General features: G+C 39.5%; 1 protein-coding gene across 3 annotated transcripts in view; it reads right to left on the minus strand.

The window, feature by feature from the left end:
* Positions 1 to 27,005, minus strand: part of LOC126194643 (ankyrin repeat and IBR domain-containing protein 1-like) — a 601,659-nt gene that overhangs the window by 231,934 nt on the left and 342,720 nt on the right. For all 3 annotated transcript variants that reach the window (XM_049932817.1, XM_049932818.1, XM_049932819.1), the window contains 4 exons: positions 16,689 to 16,870; positions 15,676 to 15,915; positions 10,058 to 10,221; positions 1,229 to 1,448 (listed from right to left, as the gene is read on the minus strand). In XM_049932817.1, coding sequence (XP_049788774.1) covers positions 1,229 to 1,448; positions 10,058 to 10,221; positions 15,676 to 15,915; positions 16,689 to 16,870 — 806 coding nt within the window. The remainder of the gene's footprint in view (positions 1 to 1,228; positions 1,449 to 10,057; positions 10,222 to 15,675; positions 15,916 to 16,688; positions 16,871 to 27,005) is intronic.

Raw genomic sequence — 27,005 nt, forward strand, 5'->3', positions numbered from 1 at the left:
CAATGGATTATTCAGTATGACATATGACATTTACTCTTCTCATCACATAGAAAATCTGTTGAATATCGATGAAGATACATGCCCTCCTCACGAGTACAAATCTAGAACCAATAATGATATAACAAAAACCACCGTGAGTGGGCAGATGGAATGCAACCTCATGCATTTCAGCAATTCGCTGTTGAATTAGGCAAGCCCTCTACAGTTTGATTATGAAAAGAAGGTGGTTTATTCTTTGTGTAATGCTGGCGTGTTTTATTGACTTTCATGTTGTCTGTCCTCTGTCCCCCATTGTAGCCATTTGCCAAGCTCAGCAATCTAAGAGTTGTGGTTGTTTGGGATCGTAGCTGCTATATGTTACAAGGTGCGCACTTCTGTAGGTTACTAGTACTGGCCGTTTCACCACAACCATCCGTACATTCCATTCCCCCACACAGTATCTACCTGCCTTCTTTCCATGGCCAAATCATATATGGGCAGCAACCTTTAGCTTTCCTTCCTGGCTGTTGTCTCATATGTGAATAATTATTTCCACAAGCATACCGAAAGAAAAAGTAATGAAACTTAAAAAACAAACTTTTATACAATTTTTAGGACCTTAAACTTTTAAAAATGGCCTTCTTAGGGGACCCTACAAAGGATTTTGAAAATTACAGCCTTTTTGGGCCTTTTTAAGGCATGTGGGTACCCTGCTTTCTCCATCCCACACCTCTTCTGTAGGCTCACTACCAGCTGCAGCTAGACTGCTGCTCACCTCAGATGCAGTCACAGTTGGGCTGTAGTCCCTTGAGATGATATAGGCAATAAAAGTTAGTGTCAGGCCTGAAGGTGTGCTCATATAGCCCAACAGTTAAGATGACTGCTTGTATAAAGCAGCAAATCCAGGTCTCGAGTCTCAGTATGGCATAAATTTTCAATTGCCAGAACACAAACACAGCAATGAAGTTTCAGAATTTCTGACAGTCTTTACTGGTGCCATTTCATGACACCACTTCCTCACTGATTTCATCTCCAGTGACCTCATTTATTACATTTAAGGAGTTTTATTGAAAAAACTAAATGAAAAAAGTTGCAAAAGTGGAATTCAAGGCAGTAGTTTTCTTTGACATTTAGCTATGACTTTTAAGCAATTTGTCCACAACATTTTAATAAAGAGTGATTTTTCAGTAATAAATGTAGCAGACAGCAAAAATATTCTGAAAAAAGGAATAATTGTTGAGGAGGTAACCTTTGAACACTTCATGTGGTTGCAGCCTTCATTCTTTTGTATTGGAGACTTGCAGTTGGGACAAGGTTTTGAGTTGGTGACCAGCCACAGGCAGTTAGCAGCATCCTCAGTCTCAGTGCATGAAGCTCGCAGCTCCTCAGGCCGAACTTCTGAGATTTTGCGCTGCCACTGTTGCCACTGCTGACAACCACAAGGCGCATGTGCCTCCCCTAAACATTCCCTGCACAATTGAGAATAATTTAGCCTCGCTCTCTACACAAAACATTATTTCATTAGTACAATAGATTATAGACATTCCTTAGACAAACAATAATCACTAGTAGTATGATGTTTCAATAGCTAATTAATAGTTTGTACAACTGAAATTTTTAAATTATTTACAGAAAAACGAAAAATATTTTAAAAGAGAAAAAGCAAGAGAGAATGATTATGCTAACACACAGAGTGAGGCTACAGTTGCCTGAAACTGCAGCAGTCATGTGGTGCGAGTTGCATTTGCATATGTGTGTGTGTGTGTGTGTGTGTGTGTGTGTGTGTGTGTGTGTGTGTGTGTGTGTGAACAGGTCGAAAATTAGAGGAAACATTTGGTTTTCAGTAGTGAAGCATACAAGTCATCATTCAAGTACCAATGATATTAAAAGGTAATGTTACATGAAGGCCAATAAAGAATGTATGTTCAAAGAATAATGTTATGTCCCAGTACTGAGATGGTGATACATATATTTGCACAATGTGGATCTGTACAGTGATTCATCAGTAAACACTTCTGGGCTGTTGCCGTGGTCGATCTGTAGAACTTTTTCTCCCTGACGTTTCGTTCTCAACAACGGAGAACATCTTCCAAGGTGAGTCAACGACTGGTTGACTCACCTCGGAAGATGTTCTTCTTAGTTGAGAACGAAACGTCCGGGAGAAGAAGTTCTACAGATCGACCACAGCAACTTAGCCCGGAAGTGTTTACTGATGAAGACGCCGGTCGTGAAAGCCTACATGGAATGATTGTACAGTGATTGTTGCTAACACATGGCATGGGTTATGGTCCTGTGCACAAGATTCAGAGCAGGGTGGGTGAGCATTGGAAGAAGACAGGGATTTAAATGAGCGAATCATAGAAAATTAGGAATATATTTTCAATAATGGTATACGGAAATGGATTCACCCCGGAGGAGGATGCAAAGGCTGGCTGCAAGTCTAAGCGTTGGGGCCTAAATAAAGAGGAATAGGGGAAGGTACAGATGGATGTAATGTCCATGCTGTTGGTGGACAGTCCTGATGAGCAGAGCCAGAGGCAGAGCCAGAGGCAGTCTGGATTCCAAGAGCATTTTCTCTGAGCGAAGAGAGTGAACCAACTGTATTCCGTGCTCCAGAACCTTTCAACAGCCACACAAGTGATCCACATCTCACACTCTCTATTGGTTACACTGACAGTGCAGACTTAACAGCCAGTTTAGCATAGGGCTGAAGGCATCTCTTGTCAGTGGCTTTAACTGGGCAGAATTGCTTCAGTTCTGAATGGCAGGCAATGTGGGTCATGTAGGCACAACAGAAGTTATGCTGAGTGAACACTTTGACTGGAAATATTTATTTTAAATAAATATTTTCAAACTAAACCCCTAAATATTCCCTGAACTATACAACTGTACAGTGAACTGCAGCAAGCATGCAGCAGTACAAAGCAAGTTGTCAGCTGACTGATTTGCCGATACAGCATGATAAACATTTATGTGTGCTGAAGGATGTGGGTGACATAATGCATTCTGTGTAATAAGCTGTTTTCGTGACACTAAAATGTAACCAATGTAACATTTTGACAGCTGACCACATAAACCTTGATGTTTCTTACAATGCCTGCCACTTTCATGGTTTTCAATATTTGTTAACATGAAAGAAGGAAGAACAAAAATGTTCAGGGAGATTCAGGAATACATAAATGTAAGTCATTTAGGAACAACATAAATAAGAACTGCAGGGAAGCTAAGATGAAATGGCTGCATGAAAAATGTGAAGAAATCAAAAAAGAAGTGACATGAAAAATGTGAAGGAATCAAAAAAGAACTGATTATCAGAAGGACTAACTCAGCATATAGAAAAGTCAAAACAACCTTTGGAGAAATTAAAAGCAAGGGTGGTAACATTAACAATGCAATCAGAATTCCTCTGTTAATTGCAGAGGAGAGAGTGGTTAGGTGAAAAAAGTACATCGAAGGCCTCTATGAGGGGAGGACTTATCTGATAACATGATAGGAGAAGAAATAGGAATATACAGGGAAGAGATAGGGTTACAACATTAGCATAAGAATTTAAAAGAGCTTTGGAAGATTTAAGATCAAATAACGCAGAAGGGATTGACAACATTTCATCAGAATTCCTAAAATCATTGGGGGAAATGATAACAAAACAACTATTCATGTTGATGTGTAGAATTTATCAGACTAGCTATATACCATCAGACTTTCAAAAAAATATCATCCACGCAAATCTGAAGATTGTGAGCCGACAAGTGCAAAAACTATCACACACTCAGTTTAACAGCTCATGTATCCAAGATGCTGACCAATATACTATACAGATGAGTGGAAAAGAAAATTAGATTAGGATCAGTTTGGCTGCAGGTAAGGTACAGGCACCAGAGAGGCAGTTCTGACACTGCAATTGATAATGAAAGCAAGACTGAAGAAAAATCAAGATATGTTCATAGGATTTGTCAACCTGCAAAAAATGTTCAACATTGTAAAATGGTGCAAGGTGTTCAAAATTCTGAGAAAAATAGGGGTAATCTATGGGTAAATACATGTAATACACAATATCTAGGAAAACAAAGAGGGAACAATAAGACTGGAAGTCCAAGAGTTGAGTGCTCAGATTGAAAAGGACGTAGGACAGAGATGTAGTCTTTCACCCCGTACTGTTCAATGTGTATGTCAAAGAATCAATGACAGAAGTAAAAGAAAGGTTCAAGAGTGGGATTAAAATTCAAGGTGAAAGGATAACAATGATATGATTCACTGATGAAATTGCTGTTCTAAGTGAAAGTGAAGAAAAATTACAGCATCTGTTGAATGGAGTGACCACTGTAATGAGTATAGAATATGGACTGAAAGTAAATCAAAGAAAGAAAAAAGTAATGGGAAATAGCAGAAATGAGAACAGTGAGAAACTTAACACCACAATTGATCATCATGAAGTAGATGAAGTTAAGGGCTTCTAATACCTAGGCAGCAAAATAACCTATGACAGATGGGGTAAGAAGGACAAAAGAAGCAGACTAGTACCAGCAAAAGGGGCATTCCTAGCCAAGAGAATCTAGTGGTATGAAACATAGCTCTTAAGTCAAGGAAGAAATTTCTGAGATTATAAGTTTGGAGCACAGAATTGTACACTAGTGAGACAGGGACTGTAGTAAAACCAGAACAGAAGAGAATCAAATCATTTGAGATGTGGTGCTACAAAAGAATGTTGGAAATTGGGTTGACTGATAAGGTAAGGAATGAGGAGGTTCCCCACAGAACCTGTGAGGAAAGGATTATAGAGAAAACATTGACAATAAGATGGGACAGGATGATAGGTTATCTGTCAAGACATAAGGGGATAACTTCCATGACAGTATAGGGAGCTGTATATTGTACAAATTATAGAGGAAGACAGACTGAAATACAGCCAGAAAATAACTGATGAAGTTTGCAACTGCTACTCTGAAATGAAAAGGTTGGGACAGGAGAGGAATTCATGGTTACTAAAAATGGAGAAGGAGAAGAAGAAGAACAAGCATGAAAAGTAGAAGAAGAGACATGAGAAATAATAACAAGAAGGAGAAGAACAGCCAACAATGAAAAATGATCGAGCCAATGAATATATGTGATTTTGTATTCATGAATGGGAGAAATCGTATCCCATCAAATGAGGGAATGGGCAGTCTACAGAAATTGATGGGATTGGCATTCAAAATGTTAAACACAGTTCAACAGCAACAAAGAGTAGTTTACAAAAAGTCTACATGTGAGAAGCATTTACTGTGTGGTGACAAATTTTATCTGTCCTGTGGCATGGTAGGTGTATTGGTGGAAAATGTTGGCCCCAGACATATTATAGCTCACCCAAAAATGTCATAACTGTAACTGTTGTCAATCAGTGTATTCCAAGAAGATACATCTCTTGTATTTCAGTGGAGTCACAAGTAACACCATCTATTACACACTAAATCTGTGAAAAACCCTACACGTGTTTGTGTACAAGATAAAGAAGATACCGGAGTGCGCTCTGCAACAAAAACAAGAATATGCTCCCCATGGTTGACTGTTGAATTCTGTAGTGTAAGAGGAAGAGTGTGGAGTTTCCAAAATAGTTGCTTTATTTCCGTAATTATCAGTATGAACATTATTATTATTATTATTATTCACGTTTGGGCCCTACTGGACCACACGAAGTACAATCACGGGGCATTCAGTTATTTTCTTTTAGACTTTCTCTCTGCCCAAATTGTTTTCATTCTCTCAGAATGAGCTCTTTTCCTTTCATCAGACCATGTGGTTCCAGTTTTCTTTGGTTTTTCAGCTTGACCAACTACCCAGTCATGAATTTTTTGCCTAAATAATTTTCTGTCTTGAATTTCATCTTGTTTTATATCTGCCTCTTTCATGTCCTCTTTTATAGCAGCAATCCATTTTATTGTCTCAAATTTAGCTTTACTTCGATTTTCGTAGAATTCCACTACTTGTTTAGTTAGTCTGGTAGCATCCATTCTTTTAATATGCCCATAAAATTTTAATCTGCATTTTTTCCTATCTGAATATATGCTGGTGTATTGTTGAATTTCACTATTTGCTCTTAGCCTGTATGTTCCTTCTTCAGTATATTTTGGACCTAGAATTTTTCTGATTACTTTTCTTTCTCTTTTTTGGATTTCTTGAATGTCCTTTTTTTTGTTTAAAATTAGCGTTTCAGCCCCATAAAGGCACTCTGGTTTTATGACCGTGTTGTAATGTCTCAATTTAGAGTACCTCGAGAGACATTTTTTGTTGTAGATGTCTTTTGTAAGTCTAAAAGCTGTCTCCATCTTTTGACAACGAATTTCATTTCCAATTTTTTCTAGACCAGTCTCTGAGATTGTTTCACCTAAATATTTGAATTGTGAGACTCTTTTGATTTTTCCATACTTAGTTTCCAAAAGTTTGGGTGCCAGTTTGTTGCTAGTCATATACTGTGTTTTTTCAAATGAGATTTGGAGACCTACTCTTTCTGCTGTTTCTTTAAGGATTTCTATTTGTTTCTGAGCAATTTGGATGTCCTGCGTTAGAATAACCAAGTCGTCTGCAAAGGCCAAACAGTCTATTCGAATATTTGTTCGTCCTAATTTCACTGGTTGGTCAATTTTGAACTCCAATTTTCGTTCGCGCCACTCTTGTATTACTTTTTCTAGAATGCAGTTAAATAGCAATGGAGAGAGTCCATCACCTTGCCTCACGCCTGTTTTTATTTCAAAGGATTCTGAAATTTCTCCTCTGAACTTTACTTTTGATTTTGTACCAGTTAGCGTGTCTCTGATAATTGCCGTGGTTTTAGGATCCAGGCCTTGTTCTTTCACAATTTGGAAAAGAGATTCACGATCCACTGAGTCATAAGCCTTTCTAAAATCTACAAAGGTACAAACTAGTTTTTTATTGTAAATTTTTTGATGTCTGAGAATTAGTTTGAGGACTAAAATCTGTTCAGGGCAAGATCTATTTGGCCTGAAACCTGCTTGATATTCGCCAATTTTCCATTCAAGTTGCTGTTGTGCTCGAACATTATTATTATTATTAGTATACTTTACAAAACTGTCCTTAAGTGGCTGCTGTGGCTGATTCTCCCAGTTATTATTTAACATGACTCATTCTGCATAACTGAAGACTCTCCTTTATGGAGCTTGATGCATGAGAAAGTTTAGTGCCGTGAAAATGGTTTACAGCTGAAACAGAACTTCAGCTGGATTGTTTCACAAAAGGACAAATCTGTGATTTTTGAGCTATTGCACTGAAAGCACACATCTGTGTATGCAACTGCACAGGTGACAGCTTGTGCTGTAGTTTTGAGAAAAGGTGTAATTATAAATTTTGAAGTACTACTACCTGGCACATATTGTTTATGGAAAAAATTGTTGCTACAGTACAAGCACTGAGAACCTACTTGGTAAGTAACTGCACCCTAGCCAATTTTGTTTCTCTTGTGTACATTTCCTACACACTTGAGTTGACCTCAATGACTACTTTTGAGGGTCACAGTGAAGGGCACAGTTTGCCATAACAGTCATACAACACTGGACGAGATAGAAAATTGATCTGCCAGGAATGTGCATCCATTTTAATTCATACACTTTAGCAGATGACAGGCAATAATGTACAGTGGAAACTACAGGTTATTCCTACATTGTTGTAGACAACTCACATTTTTATGAGTGGGTGACTGTAACTTGCATCTAAGGGGTATATCAACCTTCATAACCTCTTTTTCTGGTTCCTTACAGTGATAGCTGTGCCCCATGCCATCTGTTAGACACATATGGAATTAATTGCAGAATTTATGTACAAAACTTTAATGGCATTCTCAATAAAGAGGAAACTAATAAGTTTCTATTGTTCACTGTGCCTCAGTTATTTCATTTCATTTGCAGAATTCTTTATGAAGCAGCCTGTATACATAAACCTTGAAACATAAATGTGCTGTTTGGCCATGATAGGAAGACTCTTCATACTGGCATTGCCAATAGTACAGGTAACTGGAACAAGTGTGATAATATTCACAATCTCCAGGTGCTGCCAATATTATCTAGAACACATGTTTCGATAGAAATGTGGCATCCATTTTTAGAGAGCCAGTATTTCTTAGTTTATTGTGCTCTATCGAATTTGTGAGTTGATCTGATTTGCAGACTGTGATAACAGTTTAAAGCGAGAGAATAGGCCATCCCTGGTCCATCGAGTACTTCATCTAGTTTGCCATCAACACCATAATGGAAAATGAAGTTAGTCATTCACAGCAGTAAGTGAAATATGATTTTTTACATTTTACATTGCTGCAACAAAGAAAAACAGCAAAAGTATCAGCTCCACTCTATTGCACAGGCTAAATTACGAGCTGCTACATACAAAGGTAAAAGCCTGTCCAGTTCTACAAGGCTCAGAAGGTTTCCCAATACTATTCGAGTGAATCACTTGGAACCCCTGGCAACAAGGTTTAATTTCTGTTGTAATTTGAATTATTAATAATATTACTATTGATCATCCTTTAACATGGCAGAGTATTACATTAGAATTATTTTAAAATGTATGTTCTATTGTTGCTGGAGGACTCAGTGTAGGTGAACTACATGTTGTAAGAGCTACTATATGCACACTGTAGTTTCACACGTAACATGGCTGCTGCTAATATATACAAAGGATTCTTCCTATTAATCCAGTCCTACAATCCTCTATTCCAAGAGCAAAGTACAGGGCATGTATAATTACACTTATATTCCATCTAATTTCCATGATAGTTATAGATAATACACCATACCACAGCAGTCAGGTCAATAAAGTATCATCTAAATATGACTTTTAAGATTACAAAGATAGAGCGATGTTTGAGTGATCCTGAGCTGAAAAAATAAACTGCAGTGATAGAACGAAAAAAAAAAAAAAACTGTGTGGCTTAATTAAAAAGAACAAACTAGTCAAGAAAGTTAATGGTCTTAACAAGCTTGCTGCCAACAGACAGCATAATAATCTACATAAAATAAACTGCTTCAGTTGTGTGATATGCATATGACTGAAGTTGCATGGGCCAAAATTAAATATAATTTCAGAGAACGCAATGTAACAGATAACAAGTCTAAGGAAACTCTTTAGACTCTCATTAATACTGCATTTCTCTCAGTTGTTGTGGAGGACTGGATGGTTATTAAAGAAAATACAACACTTGGAGCAAGCGTACTGGAAGCAACGCGGAGTCATCAAAATGGCTGTTGATGAATTTGTTAATAATACAGCAGCTTCAAGTGATGATGCTGAGGAGTTTTACATTGATGAGAGTAGTGACTGATAATTCATTTGTAATCTTTTTAATCATTCTTTTGTAATAATTTTTAATCATTTTTATTAATTTCTGACATACCTTTCTTCACATATCACTAAATATCTATAGTGAATAAATAAATTTAATGTTTCAATGAATTTGACATAACAGTCATTGGCCTTTAATTAAAGACATCAAAATTTATACCTCTCTGCATCTTAGTTTTTCATTGTTTCTGATAAATAATGTATAATTTCAATTTATATGTATCTGGACTGCACATGCCAATTAATATGGTGACTTCAGTTTCAACTGCAAGTGTCATTTAAATGAACATCATTTCTGCATATGTGGCTGCTTTTGCAGAAGCACAAAACACAGATAATGGTGTCAGCAATATTGGTTCTATGCCAACACACCACTGCACGTTTCCTTGGGGCAGCCAATATGTGAGGCAAGGCATGCTGCCTTATGTTCTCTACAACCATCACACAGAGAGCACTGTTGTGAACAAAAAGTTGCCCATTTCAGGTCTTGAACTTGAATGTAAAAATAAACTTAAAATTTTGTATCATCATTTGAGATGTAAACTGATGAAGGTAGAGATTGCATGAGGTCATGAAAAATTCTTCTGATGCTGAGGTCTTATACACTGTAGTTACAGGTGAGAATTGTTGTTCTCCTTCCAGAACAGGCATATTTTTCTAAGCATGTTAAGCCAACGTGAATGAGAATGTCATTGTACACCTACTGAAACCAGTGAAATATGCAAATAACCATCATGCAGCCACTAATACTCACCAACAAAAGAAATGCCCATTACCGCAGTCAACAGCATGTGATGTTGGAGGTGGAGAACCTGAGCGAGAGCCAGGTAGTGGCTGCTCATACTCAGGCAGCCGCACTGCTCGACCACAGCCAGGCATTGGGCACCATTTAATGCTTCGGTTGCTCTCCACAAATGCCTAGCATTTAAGAATAATTTGTAAGTCAGCTGCATTGAAAGTTCTGAACTGTTATAAATAATATTAAATTGTAGATTGTGTCTGGAGCAAAAGAGAAGCATTCACAAAGCAACACAGAACTGCCACAAAAATTACAGATATAGGAAACTAAAAATTTTTAAAAATTAAGTTTTATGTTGCACTAAGTGAGAAGCCTGGCATTGCCCAGGGATTTATTTATGGCTGTGCCTGAGATTTAATATGTGTGGAATTTATGTTTTACTTATAAGCTTCTTTGTACACAGTCTCTGACTGGTATGATTGGAGGACATGTATGAAGAGCTTGTTTGCCTCACTAACACAGGAGAGAGCCATGTAAAATTGGCCATGTGAAAAGCAGCTGACACCAAGTTCCAAGATCGCAGCACACACAGTCTCACCTTGTGCTTTGTTTATGATCATGGCATAACATAAGATCACTAGAAATTGTACATGTAAAAAGTGAAATGGTAAATTGTTTGAAATAAGCGGGATTCAGGGTATAAAAACTTACTCACTTGCACCACTTCTCATCAAAATTTCTGCTTCTGGGATGTTATGTTGTAAAAATGTAACTACAATCCTCTTCAACTAAAGGGTTCTGAGAAGCAAGAACCCTGGCAACCCAGACCATCACTCCTGGTTGTCAGCCTGTATTGTGGATGACAGTCAGGTTGGTATCACACAGTCTTTGACCTGGAATCTCATGGACTGGAATAGAATTGTCTTCAGTGATGAGTCTCATTTTGAACTGAGCCCTGATTACGTGTGAAGACCTGCCTGGAGACGCCCTGGACAGTGGAATGATACCAGCCTGACTGTCACTCACCATACAGCCTTATAACCAGGAGTGATGGTCTAGGGTGCCAGTTCTTTCCACAGTATGACCCCATTGGTTGTCATCCTCAATACCCTTACAGCACAGTGGTATGTTGACGATATTCTACACCCCATTTTGTTGCCCTTTATGGCTAGCCAACCTGGCCTGATGTTTTAGCAAGATAATACCTGCCCGCACTGTGCGAGAGTTTCTACTGCTTGTCTTTGTGCTTGCCAAAGCCTTTAGTAAGCAAAGTCATTGGATCTCTCCCCAATTAAGAATTGTTGAAATATTTTGGGTAGGGCCTTCCAAACAGCTTAGGATTTAGGTGATGTAATGTGCCAATTGGACAGAATTTGACACGATATCCCTCAGGAGCATATCCAACAATTCTGTAAATCAGTGCCAAGCCAAATAATGGCCAGAAGTGGACCAACACATTATTGACTTGCTCCATTTCTTAAGCTCTTTCTCTTGAACAAATCACCCAATTTTTCTGAAACAGTAATCATTTGTTTGTTTGTACATCTACATCACATTTACTGATTTGCAACCGATTTGGATAATTCCTTTGTGGTGAACAGTTAAATACATGAAAGAGAAACAAAGATAATAAAATGTACAGATACTAGAAGGAAGGAAGGAAGGAACAAAGGGGTAGTTGCTCTATAACCTATGTCAGGAGAGAGAACAATTTGAAGTAACTTTTTCTTTCCACCTGCAACTACCTATTGTATCTTTTCTTTCCATGCTTCCTTTTTTACTGTATTTTTGTATATTCCAATTGTAGCGTCTGGCCACTTGTGCACCAAATAACACCACAGGTCACATCTTTGGCTGGCATGTTGGCACATTCTAGGCATCCTACACCGAAACCAGACACATGCAGCAATCACAATTCTGGTCATACACACCACAGACCAGATGACAACAGCAACATGCTGCTCTGTGTACGCACCACACAACAACAGCATCACACCCGTCTGGGTACAAACCACACTCCAGTGGACTCCACAAGAGGCACCATCATCACCTGCCAGCTGCACGTGCAACCAATCATTGCACTGCAAACCCAATACTATGTTTCATCCATGCACCACACGTCAATTCTCTGCAAGCCACACGACCGTCACAGAAACCCTCCAGCCTGATTAATTAAGATGCAGCATGATCACTAGCCTACAGCACTCGCTCTCACTCCAGACTCAATGCCTGCAAATCTTTGCACCTTATCTGTTGGCAGCGATCTTCAGCAGCAGCCATCAGTCCCTCCCCTACCTCCAACAGAATGTTGAGTCAGCAAGGTCCAGGACTCCAACCAAGTCACTGACTGAGCCGGACATCAGCCTGGCCATACTATCATGTGCTGTTCTATCCACCTCATAAGGACCAAGACATAAAAGTGGCAATGAGGAACAATCCTATGTGTGTCTTTTCTTTCGTAGATACTTCTCACATCTTCATGACCACCATGGCCGTTCCTCAGCTCCAACTTTAACAGTTACATGATCTGTAGTCGCAGCATCTCACTCAGGGCACTGCTCATTTAACTCAGCACTGTCTGGTGAGAATGCCCCCACATGCTGCAGACAGGACAGCATAGTTTCTGCATCACACATGGCACTTCCTGCATACCACTGCATGCTTCTTCGATGGTGCCTTGCCCATCCTGATGCTGTTCCCCCTCTCCCCTGGCTAGAGACTCAGTGCAGCTTCCTCTGCAGTTCAATCCTGCTTAGGATTCATGGCCTACATTCCTTGCAAGGCTGAACCATCTTCTCCTCATCTCTGCACTTCTTATTGTTGTCTTCTGGCTGCCTCTAGCTCCTCTGTCTCCAGTACCACCAACTACAGCACAGTTTCCTCAGATTCCAATGCCCTCTCTTGCTCTATGCATCCTCAGAATCTCTTGCTCTACCACTCTGACACATTCTTCGGCTCCACCACCCTCTTCAACTTTTCTTCCTTTTCAGGCTTTGGCACTTCACCCAGCTCTGAAGCCTCCTCTAGTCCTCCAGTGCCTGCACCTCAGGCCCTGTTGGTCCCTGCATCACAGGCTTTTCCAGCTCCTGTGCGTCAGGCCTTGTCAGTTCCTGAACCACGGGTGCCGGCCAAATCCTGTACCATGGGCACCTCCTGCTCCTGTGCCTTCCGATACTGTGCCTCCTGATCTGGGTCCTCCTGCTGTGATGCCTTCTGTTGCTATACCAACAGATCCTGTGTCATCTATCCCTGCATCATCAGCACCATTACTGCTGGCTCCAGTGCCTCTTCCTGTTCCAGCACCACCGCCATCCTCCTCACCACTGGCCAGCTAGCTGCACGACTCCTCACTCCCCTCTCCATTGGATACTCTCATTTCCTTCCTGTGCATCTGACATGCACGCTCAAAGGACTTCCTTTCTTCATCCACTGATGGCATTGCTCTGCTCCCTTCCAACTCTGATGACCCTGGTGTGTCACCCACTGACACATCAGCCTTCTTTCTGCCTGTCAAAGATTCTTTGCTCTTGTCCTTGGTGCCCTGCTTCCCTCTGGGGCCTCTAAGCTTCTGTGTATGGGTTCCACCCATCTCATGTTTTTGCCTCTTCTCCAACAGATGACTCCACGGTTTGTACTGTGCCTAAGGTGTGGTCCTGCCCATTGCTGCCTCAGCCTGCACCAGGTCTCACCACCCTTGGAGGCCTGGTTGTTCTTTCCTGATGACTGCTCTGCTTGCCTCTTGCTTTCCATATCCACATCTTCTCTCACCTGGCGACTGTCCTCCTTCAGTCAAGTCTGACGCTACCAGACCACTTCATCTGAATGATGCTGGGTCGGTCAGCTCTCCTCTCAAGAATGGCCCCACACCCAGATCTTCAATACACAATGGTGATGGTACGGGCCATGTGTTGATCTTCCTTGGGCAGTCTTTCTGGCATCCGATGTCACCTACTGCTACACTCACCACCCCCTCTGGCCGCGAGGTCCAAATTTCTTCCCTCCCCCTGCCCTTCATCAGGAAGATGCAGTGATGGCTGGTATCCCTTCCATGAGTGCCATGCCATAGCAACCAGCAGTGAGATCCCCACTTACGTTCACTTCCTACATGTGCCACTGCACTCCCACATGCACCACTGTGCTCCTATGCACAACACTGTGCATGTCAAGACACACACTGCAGCCTTCACACTTACAGCTGCCTCTGCAATTGGACATGGGACTATCTCTGCGTAGCATTCCCCGGTCTGATGCTAACTATCAGGATGGGTCTTTCAGTCTTCCATTTTTCTTTAGTGCCTCTTTGATACATATGTTTCCTTCCACACCGTCTTCATACTTCTCCTCTTCCTTCAGTGCATTTTACTGGCACATTCTAGTCAATTTTTTCCTTGTGCATCAGATCTCATCTTTGCTCTTCGGGATCCTTGCATGCTCGTGCCACTTTTCCACTTTCTGGCACTTCTGTTGCGCCCCCACTCAGGGTCCATTCTCCATCCTCCAGAGCATCTCCACCTACCCTCTGGCAATCTGTGCTTCATGGTTTAGCCATCTGTTTCAGGGGGAGGGGCTGTATATCTGGCCACCTGCCTGCCCAAATACCACTACAGAATGTATCTCCAGCCAGCAGGTTCCCATACCATAAGAATCCTCTGCCGACCCAGACACATATGGCAATCCCAATTCTGCTCATATACGCTGCTCACCACCTCATGTACATACCAGATGACAACATTAACATGTCCCTCGGTGTACATGGCAGAATCTGGCAGGCTCCATGAGAGAGACCAGCACTGCTCGCCACCTGCACCTGCAGCCACACAGTCCACTGCAAACATGGCACATTTTGTCTGCATGCCATGTCATGTGCCTGCATGTCACATGATCATCATGGAAATCCTTCCAAAGGATTACTTAAGATGATGCATGACCACTAGCCTACAGCACTTGCTCTCACTCTGGGCTCAACACTGGCTGTTCTTTGCATCTCATCCATTGGTAGTCATCTTCAGCAGCATTCTTCAGCACCACACAGATCTCTGACCATATGTCGACCCAGGGCAGTACAGGACTCTGAACAAGACACTGACCATCTTGCACCTGACTGAGCTGGACACAAATCTGCACATTGACCAGAACACCATCTATGACATCAACCAGGCATCAGCTAGACACTGACCTAAGACATTGAGTTGGACTATGGTGATAACTCTATCATTCATAATAAGTGGCTCTTATTTTCTACATAACATCAGAACTGTGAACTGTTCATTTGTGCATTACCCATAAAATTGGTTCTTTCGTTAACCAGTGGATCAAGTTTATTACATGCTGTCCTTGTCACCTCAGGAGTACCAAAACATAAAACTTGTAATGAAAGAATTTTTAAAAATTCTGAGCACTGGATATTCAAGTACTACAAAATTTATCTCATGTGATCCTTGATCATTTACTCCTAACTTGGGGTCATGTAGGTGCTCCGCTTTTGTCAGAAAGTTAATACTCAATTTTTGCTTCTATTATGTTGAAATATAAATTGAATCTACATATAATGTTTAGAAAATAATAATTTAGAACCATGATGCAAACACTGGAACAAACCTAGTAATTTATTTAGTGCAGTATATCATACAGACCTCAATATCAAACTGAAGATATCGACGAGCCATATCTGGAGAAACAAGCTTCTCTATTACATCCGCAGGCACTAACATGGGGCACTGGTAAGCAGGACATAGAATTCCATGGGCATCGCCAGCTTGGATCTTGACTGTGAGATAATTCTCCCAGCATGAAGTGCAGAAGCGGTGACCACAGGGTGCTGACACATCACCACCAGTCTCCTCTGACACTGGCAGTGTGCAGATTTCACACTGCTTATAATGCAAACAAGAAAATTTGGTGAAACAGAAACAGTCTGAGAAGATTTAGGTAGAAAAGAAAGAACATACATGAAGGCAGAACAATTAGTTCACGTGGTATCATCTACACTTTTCCCACAAATGATCTCTCTCTCTCTCTCTCTCTCTCTCTCGTGTGTGTGTGTGTGTGTGTGTGTGTGTGTGTGTGTGTAAGACTGAGAGAGGCAAACAGAGATAGCCAACAAATAAAACTGAAGCATTAAGAAAGCATATAGTTAGTAATGATGTAACAAACAATAAATCATGAAACAGATTACACATATAACCATAAATCAAGGACAATCCAAAATACACATTTTTACAGGAAACTGCTACTTTCTGTTTACAAGAAACTGCTACTTTCTGTATTTTTAAAACATGTTATACGTCTCTTGTGGAAGCCTACAGCATTACTCTAATAAAAGATCAATGCATGTCTGTGCCTCAGTGCACATGAGGAAACATGAGTCACATGCATTATAGCAAGTTTCAAATGAAAATATTATTTTAATTATATCAATCTTACCACCCCCTCCCCCTCCGATCCCCTCCTCTCTTCTCCTCACCCCTTCCCTCCCAGCGAACTCTGCACAGATAATCCACAAACTGGATTTTTTGCACCCAGGTAATCAGGAGTTTGCTGTATTCACAAATGGAGGCTATTTGGCAAGCGCTATATGTTAAAATTTGTATGTCTAATTTTTCACATGGCCAGTACATGCAAAAGAAAATCTTATCACGACACTCACAACAGGCTCTGTAAGGTCTTCAGGGTCTGGTGGTATATCTGGAGGCTGCAGAACTGGGGATGAAGGTGTGCTGCCACTGTCACGGAGCTGAAGAGCTGAGGCTGGGGGCTGCACACCTGCCAACTGGCAACAAGCAACTGCATCCTTCATCCACTTGTCTAGGAGGGCCTCGCGGGACCATTCTGAAACATCGTTCCTTCTCTGAATTACGTAGTCCACAATGAACATTTGAAAAAAAACACAGCACAGAAATGTTATTAAATTTTAAATTACTACATCATAACATGTAAATAGAATGAATGACAATGATGAAATGCAGAGAGGATAAAATTTGGCACAAATGAAAAAGGTAGAAAATAAGACAAGATAAATTCAAATCCAGTACTTTGTCATTACTGTTAGCAAAATATCTGCAAAAGGGGTATTCGACATAAAGTAGGACACATGTACGATATTTAAAAGTTTAAAATTTGGTACTTTTTATATATTTTTTGAAAAGGCTGGACTTTTTACTGTATGGCAACAATGGTTTGTGGCCCATTATTGATTGCCCTCCTTAATTTGTAGCCATTTTTATAATGCCATATGTTTTTCATGTGATGAGAGTGTGAGTTGGAGATTTTAGACCTTCATTTCAACTAATTGGCAGGTAAGAATTAATATATCATTATTTATATTACTGTTACATACCCTAATGTATTGCATAAAGAGTATAAAACTGAAGTGGGTAAATTATAGGCTGGGGTAAACAATATAACACAACAGCATGAACTTTCATGTAACATGAGTCACTTACATGTAATTAAGTTTTTATGTCATAACTTTATCTTGTTCAGTAATTTACTTCTTAGTATGAATGTGTAACTAACATCACTACTAAAAAATCCCAATTTCAACCAATAAAGTTAAAACAGAAAATTAACAGTGTAATGTGACTCACATAATCTGAGTCACAGTTGTGTTATTTTAAGGTTAGAAGAAGAGGATGCTCTTAGTAGCAGCAGAAAGACAGAGTAGGAGGAGGGAAAAGTTAAAGAATGAAGGAAAAAATGAAGAATTTAAGAAGAAGCATCTGGAAGAAACTCGAAAAGGCCAGCAGAAGTAGAAACAAAAGTTTCTACATTTGAGTCAACATAAGCAAGGGCTGTTATCATAAGAAAGAAGAGATAAAAATGGGGAGGGAGTTAGAAAACACAGGCAACATAAGATGCAAGATCAGCAGCCTAGTAAAGCAAGCTTATCACCATATAAGTCACTTAGCGCTCTGGATAAAGCCATGGCTCAAATGCTGCAATTGCTTTCATTAGCAAGTTACTGTCAACTATACCTGAAAATGTGAAGGTATTTTCAATCTGGTCAGATGGACCTGACTCAATTCAATCATTTCATAATGTGGAAATCTATTGGAACTTATTTGCTACATCCCATGGTAAAAAAGCCGCAAACGGAATTGATGCAGTTGCGGAACGGCTAGTGGGGAATGCAGTAAAAATGCGGAAATTCATAGTAGGTGATGCATCAACCTTCGCTCAGGTAGCTGCAAGTACCACAACTATGTAGGTTTTTCATGTGTCTATTGATGAAATTCAAGGAATCAATGTAAAACTTAATTTGGCTCAAATATTTATTCAGCACCATCAGTACCAAACATAAAGAGCATTCACTACTTTCACCAAAAGAAAGGAGTACTACAAACATATCTGCTGTCTCCAAAGAATTTTGTTGCTGCAGATCATCATACCGAAGAAACTATAGAAAGTGTGAAAACTGGAGACTGGTACAAAGTAGGATATGACAGAAAATTCAATGCCGGAGTAGTACGTGCAGTTTTTGGAAATTCTTGCTTAATCGGTGCAATGGAGTGTGCTGATCACTACTGGAAATGGCCTGTGAAATGTGACGAAATTATAAAGAAAATGCAAGAGGATATTTTCTGTTCTCTGATATTTTATTGAAACAGTTCATTTTACCAGATGTCATGCTCTTATAATTTTTCATAGTATTTGAAAAGTGAAATGTTAATTTTACCTTATTTAGCACATAATGTCATATTTTCTTATCTCTGTTTGCAGGAAAAAAAATTTTCCAAGAAGAGGTAGCAAGTAACATGAGTCATGTAACATTGAATCACACGCCTTTTTCAATATATTACAATATTCACATGGTATAAATATTTTTAGAAATCTGTAACTCTGTCATTTGAACGCCAACCTAATACACATTTTCTGTGATAAAAACCAGATCCATACTCCTGATAGTTTGAGAACACTTTTGACCTAAAATAGTAATAGGATGTCCCAAATTTGTAACATGAGTCATAACATAAATTACTTTCTTGTTCTTTAATTTTAATGCCCTTCCCTGCTTAAATAACACTTCAAAATCTTTGCCTGAATAACACAATTTATAATGATGATTTACAAAAGAAAATATGAATTTATAGATTGATAACAAGTTAACATAATAAAACACTGATTTCAAAATGTAACATGAGTCACCATGGAAGGTCCCAAAAGAATTATATTGAAATTTATATTAACAATATAAAAATCCTCAATTTCTATGACCTTGCTGAATGGAGTGTGTAATTTTATGATCAAGAATTTATTCAGTTTCCCAAGTAGTCCCCCCTTTGGATCAACACAGTTGGCCAACATTTCTGCTATGGGCAGAGTCTATCAGGGAAGAGCAATTGTGGAAGACATTCGAATTGTCAGTCTGTATTTATTGATACAGAGTTTATTTTTATTCTTCCGCTCTCTGGTTGAAGTTATGAATGACGGCGGGTAAGTTTAGACTTGTTCTGCACGGGTGTGTAACTTGGAATAGTCCATACTTATGTAGTAGACCTAAGCTATATTGAAGAATCAAGTAAATTATAGAAAAAATAACATTTTTACTGCGGCAAAAATTGATAAAAATTAAAGTATAAGATGTGATAGTTTTTATCCTTGTAATATACATGATAGGTAGAATTAAATAGGTCTAGTACCTCAGCCATAATGTGATGCATATTTGGTAAAAATTGGTCTCCTTGAAATGTATAAAATTGGATTCACAAATTCTCCAACAGTCAATGGGCATTCAGTAGTGCTCTAAATGCTCTGCTGTGTATGTTGTAACCATTAAAAGCATTAAATATAAAGAGAGAAAGTTATTTAGTGAGTCTTTATTCCATTTGTTGCAAGTTGTCATACGGAATCTATGCAAATGATTGAGTTCAACAACTTATGCATTACACATTGTTTCTTCTTATAGAAGTATGGAAACCATGAAGTCCGCATATTATGGTTATTTTCATGCCATTATGGCATATGGAATTATAGTTTGGGGTAATCAGTCACTGGCTAAAAAGTACTGTGTGCACAAAAAAGAGCCATAAGTATCATGTGTGGAGTCCATCCTAGAGCTACATGCAGGATTCTTTTTAAGAAACTTGGAATCCTTACATCTACTGCGCAATACATATTCTCTTTGATGTTCTTCAAAGGGAAAGAAAAATCCATTTTTAAACTGAATAGTGAGTATCATAGTCATGAGACAAGAAGAATACATGATATCCACTCCTGTTTAAAAAAACTTTAAGGTAGTTCCTATGACAAGGATCATTTTATATGATAGAAGAGTTCCTGAACCACAATGTTTTGCATTTCTTTTATTATTAAATGCAAATATGTGCCCAAATCTACATTCATAATCCTGACTATTCTTTATTGCAATATTTATTGTCTGTAACACTTATTATTTTGTAATGAACAAGAAATAAACAAATAAATAATAAATCAAACCTGATGGAGGGGACAAGTGACAAATTCTACATAAGCAAGCAAGAAACACAATTTGCAGGATATGTGCTTTCTTCAAGCACAAAGCACTTGTACACGGACACCACAACTGATGCTTGGTGGTGGCAACACTGCAACCCTTTCAAAAAATGAAGAAACCGCAGGACAGCTGCTTAATCCACAATATTTTATTGTGTACATGACCAGTTTTGGAGCACTTACTATTACACAGTTTTCCTGCTTGTCTCCTGCTCACAGAGTACAGGGGAAGAATTGTTACAGAATTTTTCTCTCTTTTACCCTTTTGAAGTGGAACCTTTGGTTCCATGACAACAATGGGATGAGGATGACCTCAGATGATTAAGTTATTTTATTTTTTACACCAGATGATGGAATGTTCTAAAACTAGTCATGTACACAATAAAAGGTTTCAGATTAAGCAACTGTCCTGTGGTTTCTTCAGTCTTCAAAATGGACTTGTAAAGCTGTGGGTGTCCCACAAGAAGAACTCTTACTGCAATCCCTATCTGTGACTAGGCTTGCATGAACTGTCATCATGTATGAATTGGACAATACTGTGTCTTTCATTGTCTATTAGAGAATTGATTCTGAGCAGGTTTAAAATTTTTGGAAGAAACAGGCTGAGAACTTTCTGTCACTGTGACATCCAATTGGTCAGGTAGACATACCAATTATATTTTAGTTACTTTTGTTACATGCTTTTCAAAGTAACCAATAAGATGAATATTTCTCATACACAGAAATGCAGCAGACGAAATTGTCTTCTTTGGTGCAGTCTTCACACAGTCTATCTTTTTATTTTTTAAAAAAAAGGATGTGATGAATTCATGTTTGGTACACAATAACAAACTGACGCATAATTAGAATGCATAGCTGCTGTCACTAATCCATACCTGTATGGTTCTTCTCAATTTGGAGGTAGCCCATCTGAATTATAGTTATGAAAATAATTTTCAACTCCAGTATTTGAATGGGAAGTGTAGGACAGATGGTAGCATTAAGCTCCTGATCACCAGACTTTGCACCAGTGTGCTGGATTAAATTCCCAACCAGCCGACACTTTTTCATGCAGTGAGGGTGCAGGATAGTGTTGACTGTGATTCGTCTGCAGATGGAGACATTTAAGTTGAGTGGCCCCTCTTTTTTTTGCTACTTGAGAGGAGTAAGCTACATGCTGGCACAAGGTTTCATCCACTCCCTTTTTTCTCAGTCTCATCAGAAATAAAAACACAACACCTAAATCTAATATGCACTCATTACAGCCACCATACAAACCAGCTACACTTGTACACTGCAAAGGAAAGATGCCACTATGTGTGCAAAGAAAATCATTCCAATCAGGTGGCTGAAACTACTTCTAGGGGCTTACTGCCCCACAATGCCATACATCTTTTTCTCTCTGTAGCACAAAAAAACAATTGGATTCATTTCTGAAGGGTCCAAGTTTCACTAAGAAATTCTTTTTCACATTTGCTTTTGGTCAGATTTCAGTAAGTCAGTAACCATCTCACACAAAGGATTCCTCTGTCACAAACAAGTGGAGGAGGCTCAGGCACATCCTTCTTTTCTCAGAATCGTGAGTGTTACAATGCTGCCTTTACTGTGTGGGAGCTAGATCATGCTTCCAGTTCATCCCAACCCTCTGCTCCAGCACCAGACAATGTACACATATCTTGCAGAACCTTTCTCTTGTGGGCAAGCACTTTCTCCTTCATACGTACAATCGCATCTGGGCAGAGGGCATTTGAAGCCACTATGATACCCATACCTAAGCCCAGTAAGGACAAACATTTTCCTTCTAGCTGCTGCCTCATTACTCTCACCAGCTGTGTTTTCAAGGTGAAGGAATGTATGATTCATGCCCAAGATGGTATGGTGGCTCAAGTCTCACAATTTACTAACTACTGCACAATGTGGATTTCGAGCATGCCGTTCTGCAGTTGATTGTTTTATCACTTTGTCAACCAATGTCATGAATGGTTTAACACGGAAATACCAGACTATGGCTGTTGTGGCGTAACAAGACAGCCACGCCACTCGGAAATAGCCAAAAGGCACACGTTAACTCACGCAGGCTAGTAGATAGGTCTGAAACAGGATACGTAATGAATGCTATAAAGAAAAGTACGTAGCTGCTGGAATACTTAACTTTAATCCATCATTGTTGTACATCGCTCTTGACGATACAAGTGAGACTCTGTAGATACATGCAATGTAATGCTAATGGCGCCTTGCTAGGTCGTAGCCATTGACTTAGCTGAAGGCTATTCTAACTATCTGCTCTGCAAATGAGCAAGGCTTCGTCAGTGTGCATCGCTAGCTACGTTGTCCGTACAACTGGGGCGAGTGCTAGTCCGTCTCTCGAGACCTGCCGTGTGGTGGCGCTCGGTCTGCGATCACTGACAGTGGCGACACACGGGTCCGACATGTACTAATGGACCGCAGCCGATTTAAAGCTACCACTTAGCAAGTGTGGTGTCTGGCGGTGACACCACAATGGCCATGTTTTTCGATTTGGAGAAAGCCTATGACACCTGCTGGAACACTGGTATCCTCAGTACTCTCTACACATGGGGCTTCCGAGGCCACATGCCCTGTTTCCTTCAGGGATTTTTAAAAGGCCATGTTTTAGGCACGTATGGGTTCTGCCTTGTTGGACACCTTTATAAAAAAAACAGTGTGCCTCAAGGTTCCATCCTGAGTGTCATCCTCTTTGCTAGCACCATTAACCCTATTATGGCCTCTCTCCCACCGGGCATCTCCAGTTCCCTTTTTGTTGACAATTTTGCCATCTACTGCAGGTCTTCATGGCCACGTCTACTTGATGCGGCATCTTCAGTGTTGTCTCTATTGTCTTTCCTTGTGGAGCACTGACAGTGGCTTTTGCTTTTCCACTGACAAAATCGTTTGTATGAATGTCTGGCAGCACAATCGGTTTCTTCCACCATCTTTACATCTTGGGTCTGTTGTTCTTCCATTCACTGAGACTATGAAACTCATGGGGCTCATGCTCGATAGGAAACTTTCTCAGCCCTCCCATGTGTCTTACCTAGTCACATGGTGTACACGTCCTATGTACCCTCAGCAAAACGTCCTGGGGAGTGGATTGGATCATCCCCCTCCATTTGTACCAATCTCTTGTCTGTTCGAAACTAGACTATGGGTGTTTCGTTTATGCACCTGCATGTCGGTTCATATTATTCCATCTCAATACAATCCACCATCATGGCATCCGTTTGGCCACTGGTGGCTTTTAACACTAGCCTGGTTGAGAGCCTGTATGCAGAAAGCTGCCAAACTATTGCTGTCATACCACCATCATTTTCTCCTCACTAGATGCACATGCCATTTGTCTGCCATGCCAGGCAACCCATTCTATGCCTCCTTCTTCAATGACTCCTTTGATCGGCAGTACGGGACGTATCCCTCTTCTCTGTTACCTCCTGGAGATCACTTCTGACTATTACTCTGGCAGCTTAACTTCACACTACCTGCCACTTTCCCAACAGGTGTGAATTCCTCACCACCTTGGCTTTGTGCAGCAGCCTGTGTTCACCTTGAACCTTATTCACTTCCTAAGGACACTACTCGAGACTTGCTCTATTGCTGTTAAGTTTCTCAACCTTTGTACGGAATTTCATGATAGTACCTTTGTGTACACTGATGGCTCTCGGACTGACCATCATGTTGGATGTGCCTTCATCATCGGCACCAACAACTTTTGGTATTGGTTTCTGGAAAACTGCTCAGTATTTACAGTGGGGCTCTTTGCACTGTGTCAGGCCACGCAGTACATCCGGCGACAGAGGCTTTTCCGTTCTGTCATCTGCTCTGACTCTCTTAGTGCCCTTCAGGATACAACTCTCTTAGTGCTCTTCAGGATACAGGGTGCTTTTCCAGCTCAATATTATGTAAATACCAACACCTATTTCTTTCAGGCACTGTTTATAATGTATATGTTTTAGAGATTTTTTGTTTATATCAGATAATGCAGCACACTTTCTAAACAAATTATAAGTATTTTGAATATTTCGGAACCTGCATAGGGTTATTAAAAATATTACAAAGAAATTGATGCATTTTTTTCCAAAATGCTTCCTCAAATTGAGAAACCATTTAATCCAATGTTATACATTTGAAGGAGATCAAATTTTTACCAGGTATGCATGACATGATGGCTGAGATACTAGACCTATTTAATTCTACCTATTATGTATATTACAAGGATGAAAAATATCACATTACATTTTAATTTTTATAATTTTTTCCCTAATAAAAATGTTATTTTTTCTATAATTTACTTGATTCTGCAATATGGTTTAGGACTACTATAAGTATGGACTATTGCAAGTTACAGAAAAAAAATTAGAACAATGCTTTATAAAATTTAGGAAATATTTGTACCTGAATTCTGATAAATACAATGAATGAAGATATGAGTTCAATTAAACTGTGCCTCGGAACATTCCTGAAGCATAGTCTTCATCCTGCAGCGTTTCTTAATCTTCAAGCTTCCTCTTGGCATTCCTTTTAGCACTTCTTGCTTATTTGCACCCGTTGTCTCTCACATGCAAGCAACTGATCTTCCATATTACAGCTACATTTTAAGCCTAAATTTCTCAGGACTTCCAACCTTCGTATCACTCCATCATTGGAACTTATCACTGCATCTAGTACACCAACTTTTAACGTATTTAGTCCTACAAAAACATTCTTGGGTAATCTCTCCCATATGCAATGGTTGAAACTTTCATTTGTATTCTGAGTGCCCCCATGAAGACATTTACTAATCAAAGCAAGATCTCTAAAAATTTGTTTTATTTCATTCATAACAGGCTCAGGAAGGACTCTAAAAATTGGTTTTATTTCATTCATAACAGGCTCAGGAAGAGAATGCTTATGATGGTATATTTGACCACTTTCTTTTGCTTTTTGGTAACCACGCCAAGAATCTCCTCCTTTAGGGCCAAGTCTGTGAACAGGGTGGTCACCTGTGGACAACTCATGAAAGTAAGTGGCCCAAACAGCTTTTCTCATTGCTGTAACATCATTCAGAGGTGCAGTTCCTCTAATGGCCAGTCTATAACAACTCTGAAGAAGGTCTATTTCAGTTTCTGTCAATCTGCCTCAGCCAAACAGAGATTTTCCATCAGATCGCAACTTTCCTTTCATTTCTCTTCGTAGCTTCCTCAATAGAGCACCCATCCTCTTTTGCACATGTCCACAACATTCCAGTTCCGTCACCAATGCATCACCATAAACATTGAACTCATTAATTTTATTGAAAGCTTTTGAGTCCCCATCGCCTAGGTACTTCATATATCTAACATTATAAATGGGCACTGACCTCTGAAATATTTTTAGAGCTCCAGCGCACTCCATACCTTCACTGTAACCATCATAATTCTTAGAACACTGATGTTCAATATGTCCTTCAGTGTTACCATGGCAGGTGTGGCAGTACTTAGATAAGCCCTCAACATCAACACCTTTTCCATTCTCCAGAGAAGTAGCACTTACAACACCATTGAAGGAACGATGTCCTTGACATTACCATGTCTCATCAAGTACAACAGCAACGTCCCTGGTTCCACTAATATTTACAGTTTCTTCTACTACACGTTTCATAGATGCTTTAGACACAACTGTCAAGGCACCTAAAAGTATTTTTATGTACTTGCTGAACCTACTGGGAGTAGGAGGAAGGTCCATCAAACCAAAAAACGTTTAAGCAGCCTTTTTTCCTTTTCATATTGCACGCATTGCATACACTAAATTCAAATTCACATCATATGAATTATGCACAATGTTCAAAGTCATTTTCGAGGTAGATTTATTGCAGGATCTACACAGAACAACTAATTTTGACACTAAACCATTCCTGCTACTTTGTTATTCAGTTATTTCCAGACAGTCTACACAATCACATTGTTTGCATTTTGCCACTGCCTTTATCAAAGAAGATAAGATGCCCACATCGATAACAAGAAATCCACTACAAACAGCATCATTGTTAACACAAAAATTTGAATCACCAGGAGGCGTGCCATGTGGGAATTTCGTCCCTTAAGATCTGAACATAGGTTACTTTCAACAGTGTGGCTTGCTTTGTTTATTAACTGGTTACCAAGAAATTTCCTTTTACTGAATTTCTTGATGCATGGCATAGTTTGTATTTGTTGCACACTAAAGGATATGTACTTCCACAAATATATGTAGCACTCGGGCAACAAACATTCAGTAACACGTGAACAAACTGCTTCAGCAAAACAAAAATAAAAATTAGCAAAGATAATCATTTACAGATAGTAGAAACCTGCACTGTTATCAAACTATACAATGTACCATTCGTATAATCCCTGGAAACAGAAAGTTCACAGTTCTTTTCAAAATAATACTGGTTTCTGTAACAGAAATAGAGGAGGTGTGGCGGCATACATGACCATAAATTTAAAATTTGGTATATATACGTCATTATTCATGTGAAACCCTATAATGTATACATCAATGT

Source organism: Schistocerca nitens, chromosome 7 (genome assembly GCF_023898315.1).
Source record: "Schistocerca nitens isolate TAMUIC-IGC-003100 chromosome 7, iqSchNite1.1, whole genome shotgun sequence".
Classification (NCBI taxonomy): domain Eukaryota; kingdom Metazoa; phylum Arthropoda; class Insecta; order Orthoptera; family Acrididae; genus Schistocerca; species Schistocerca nitens.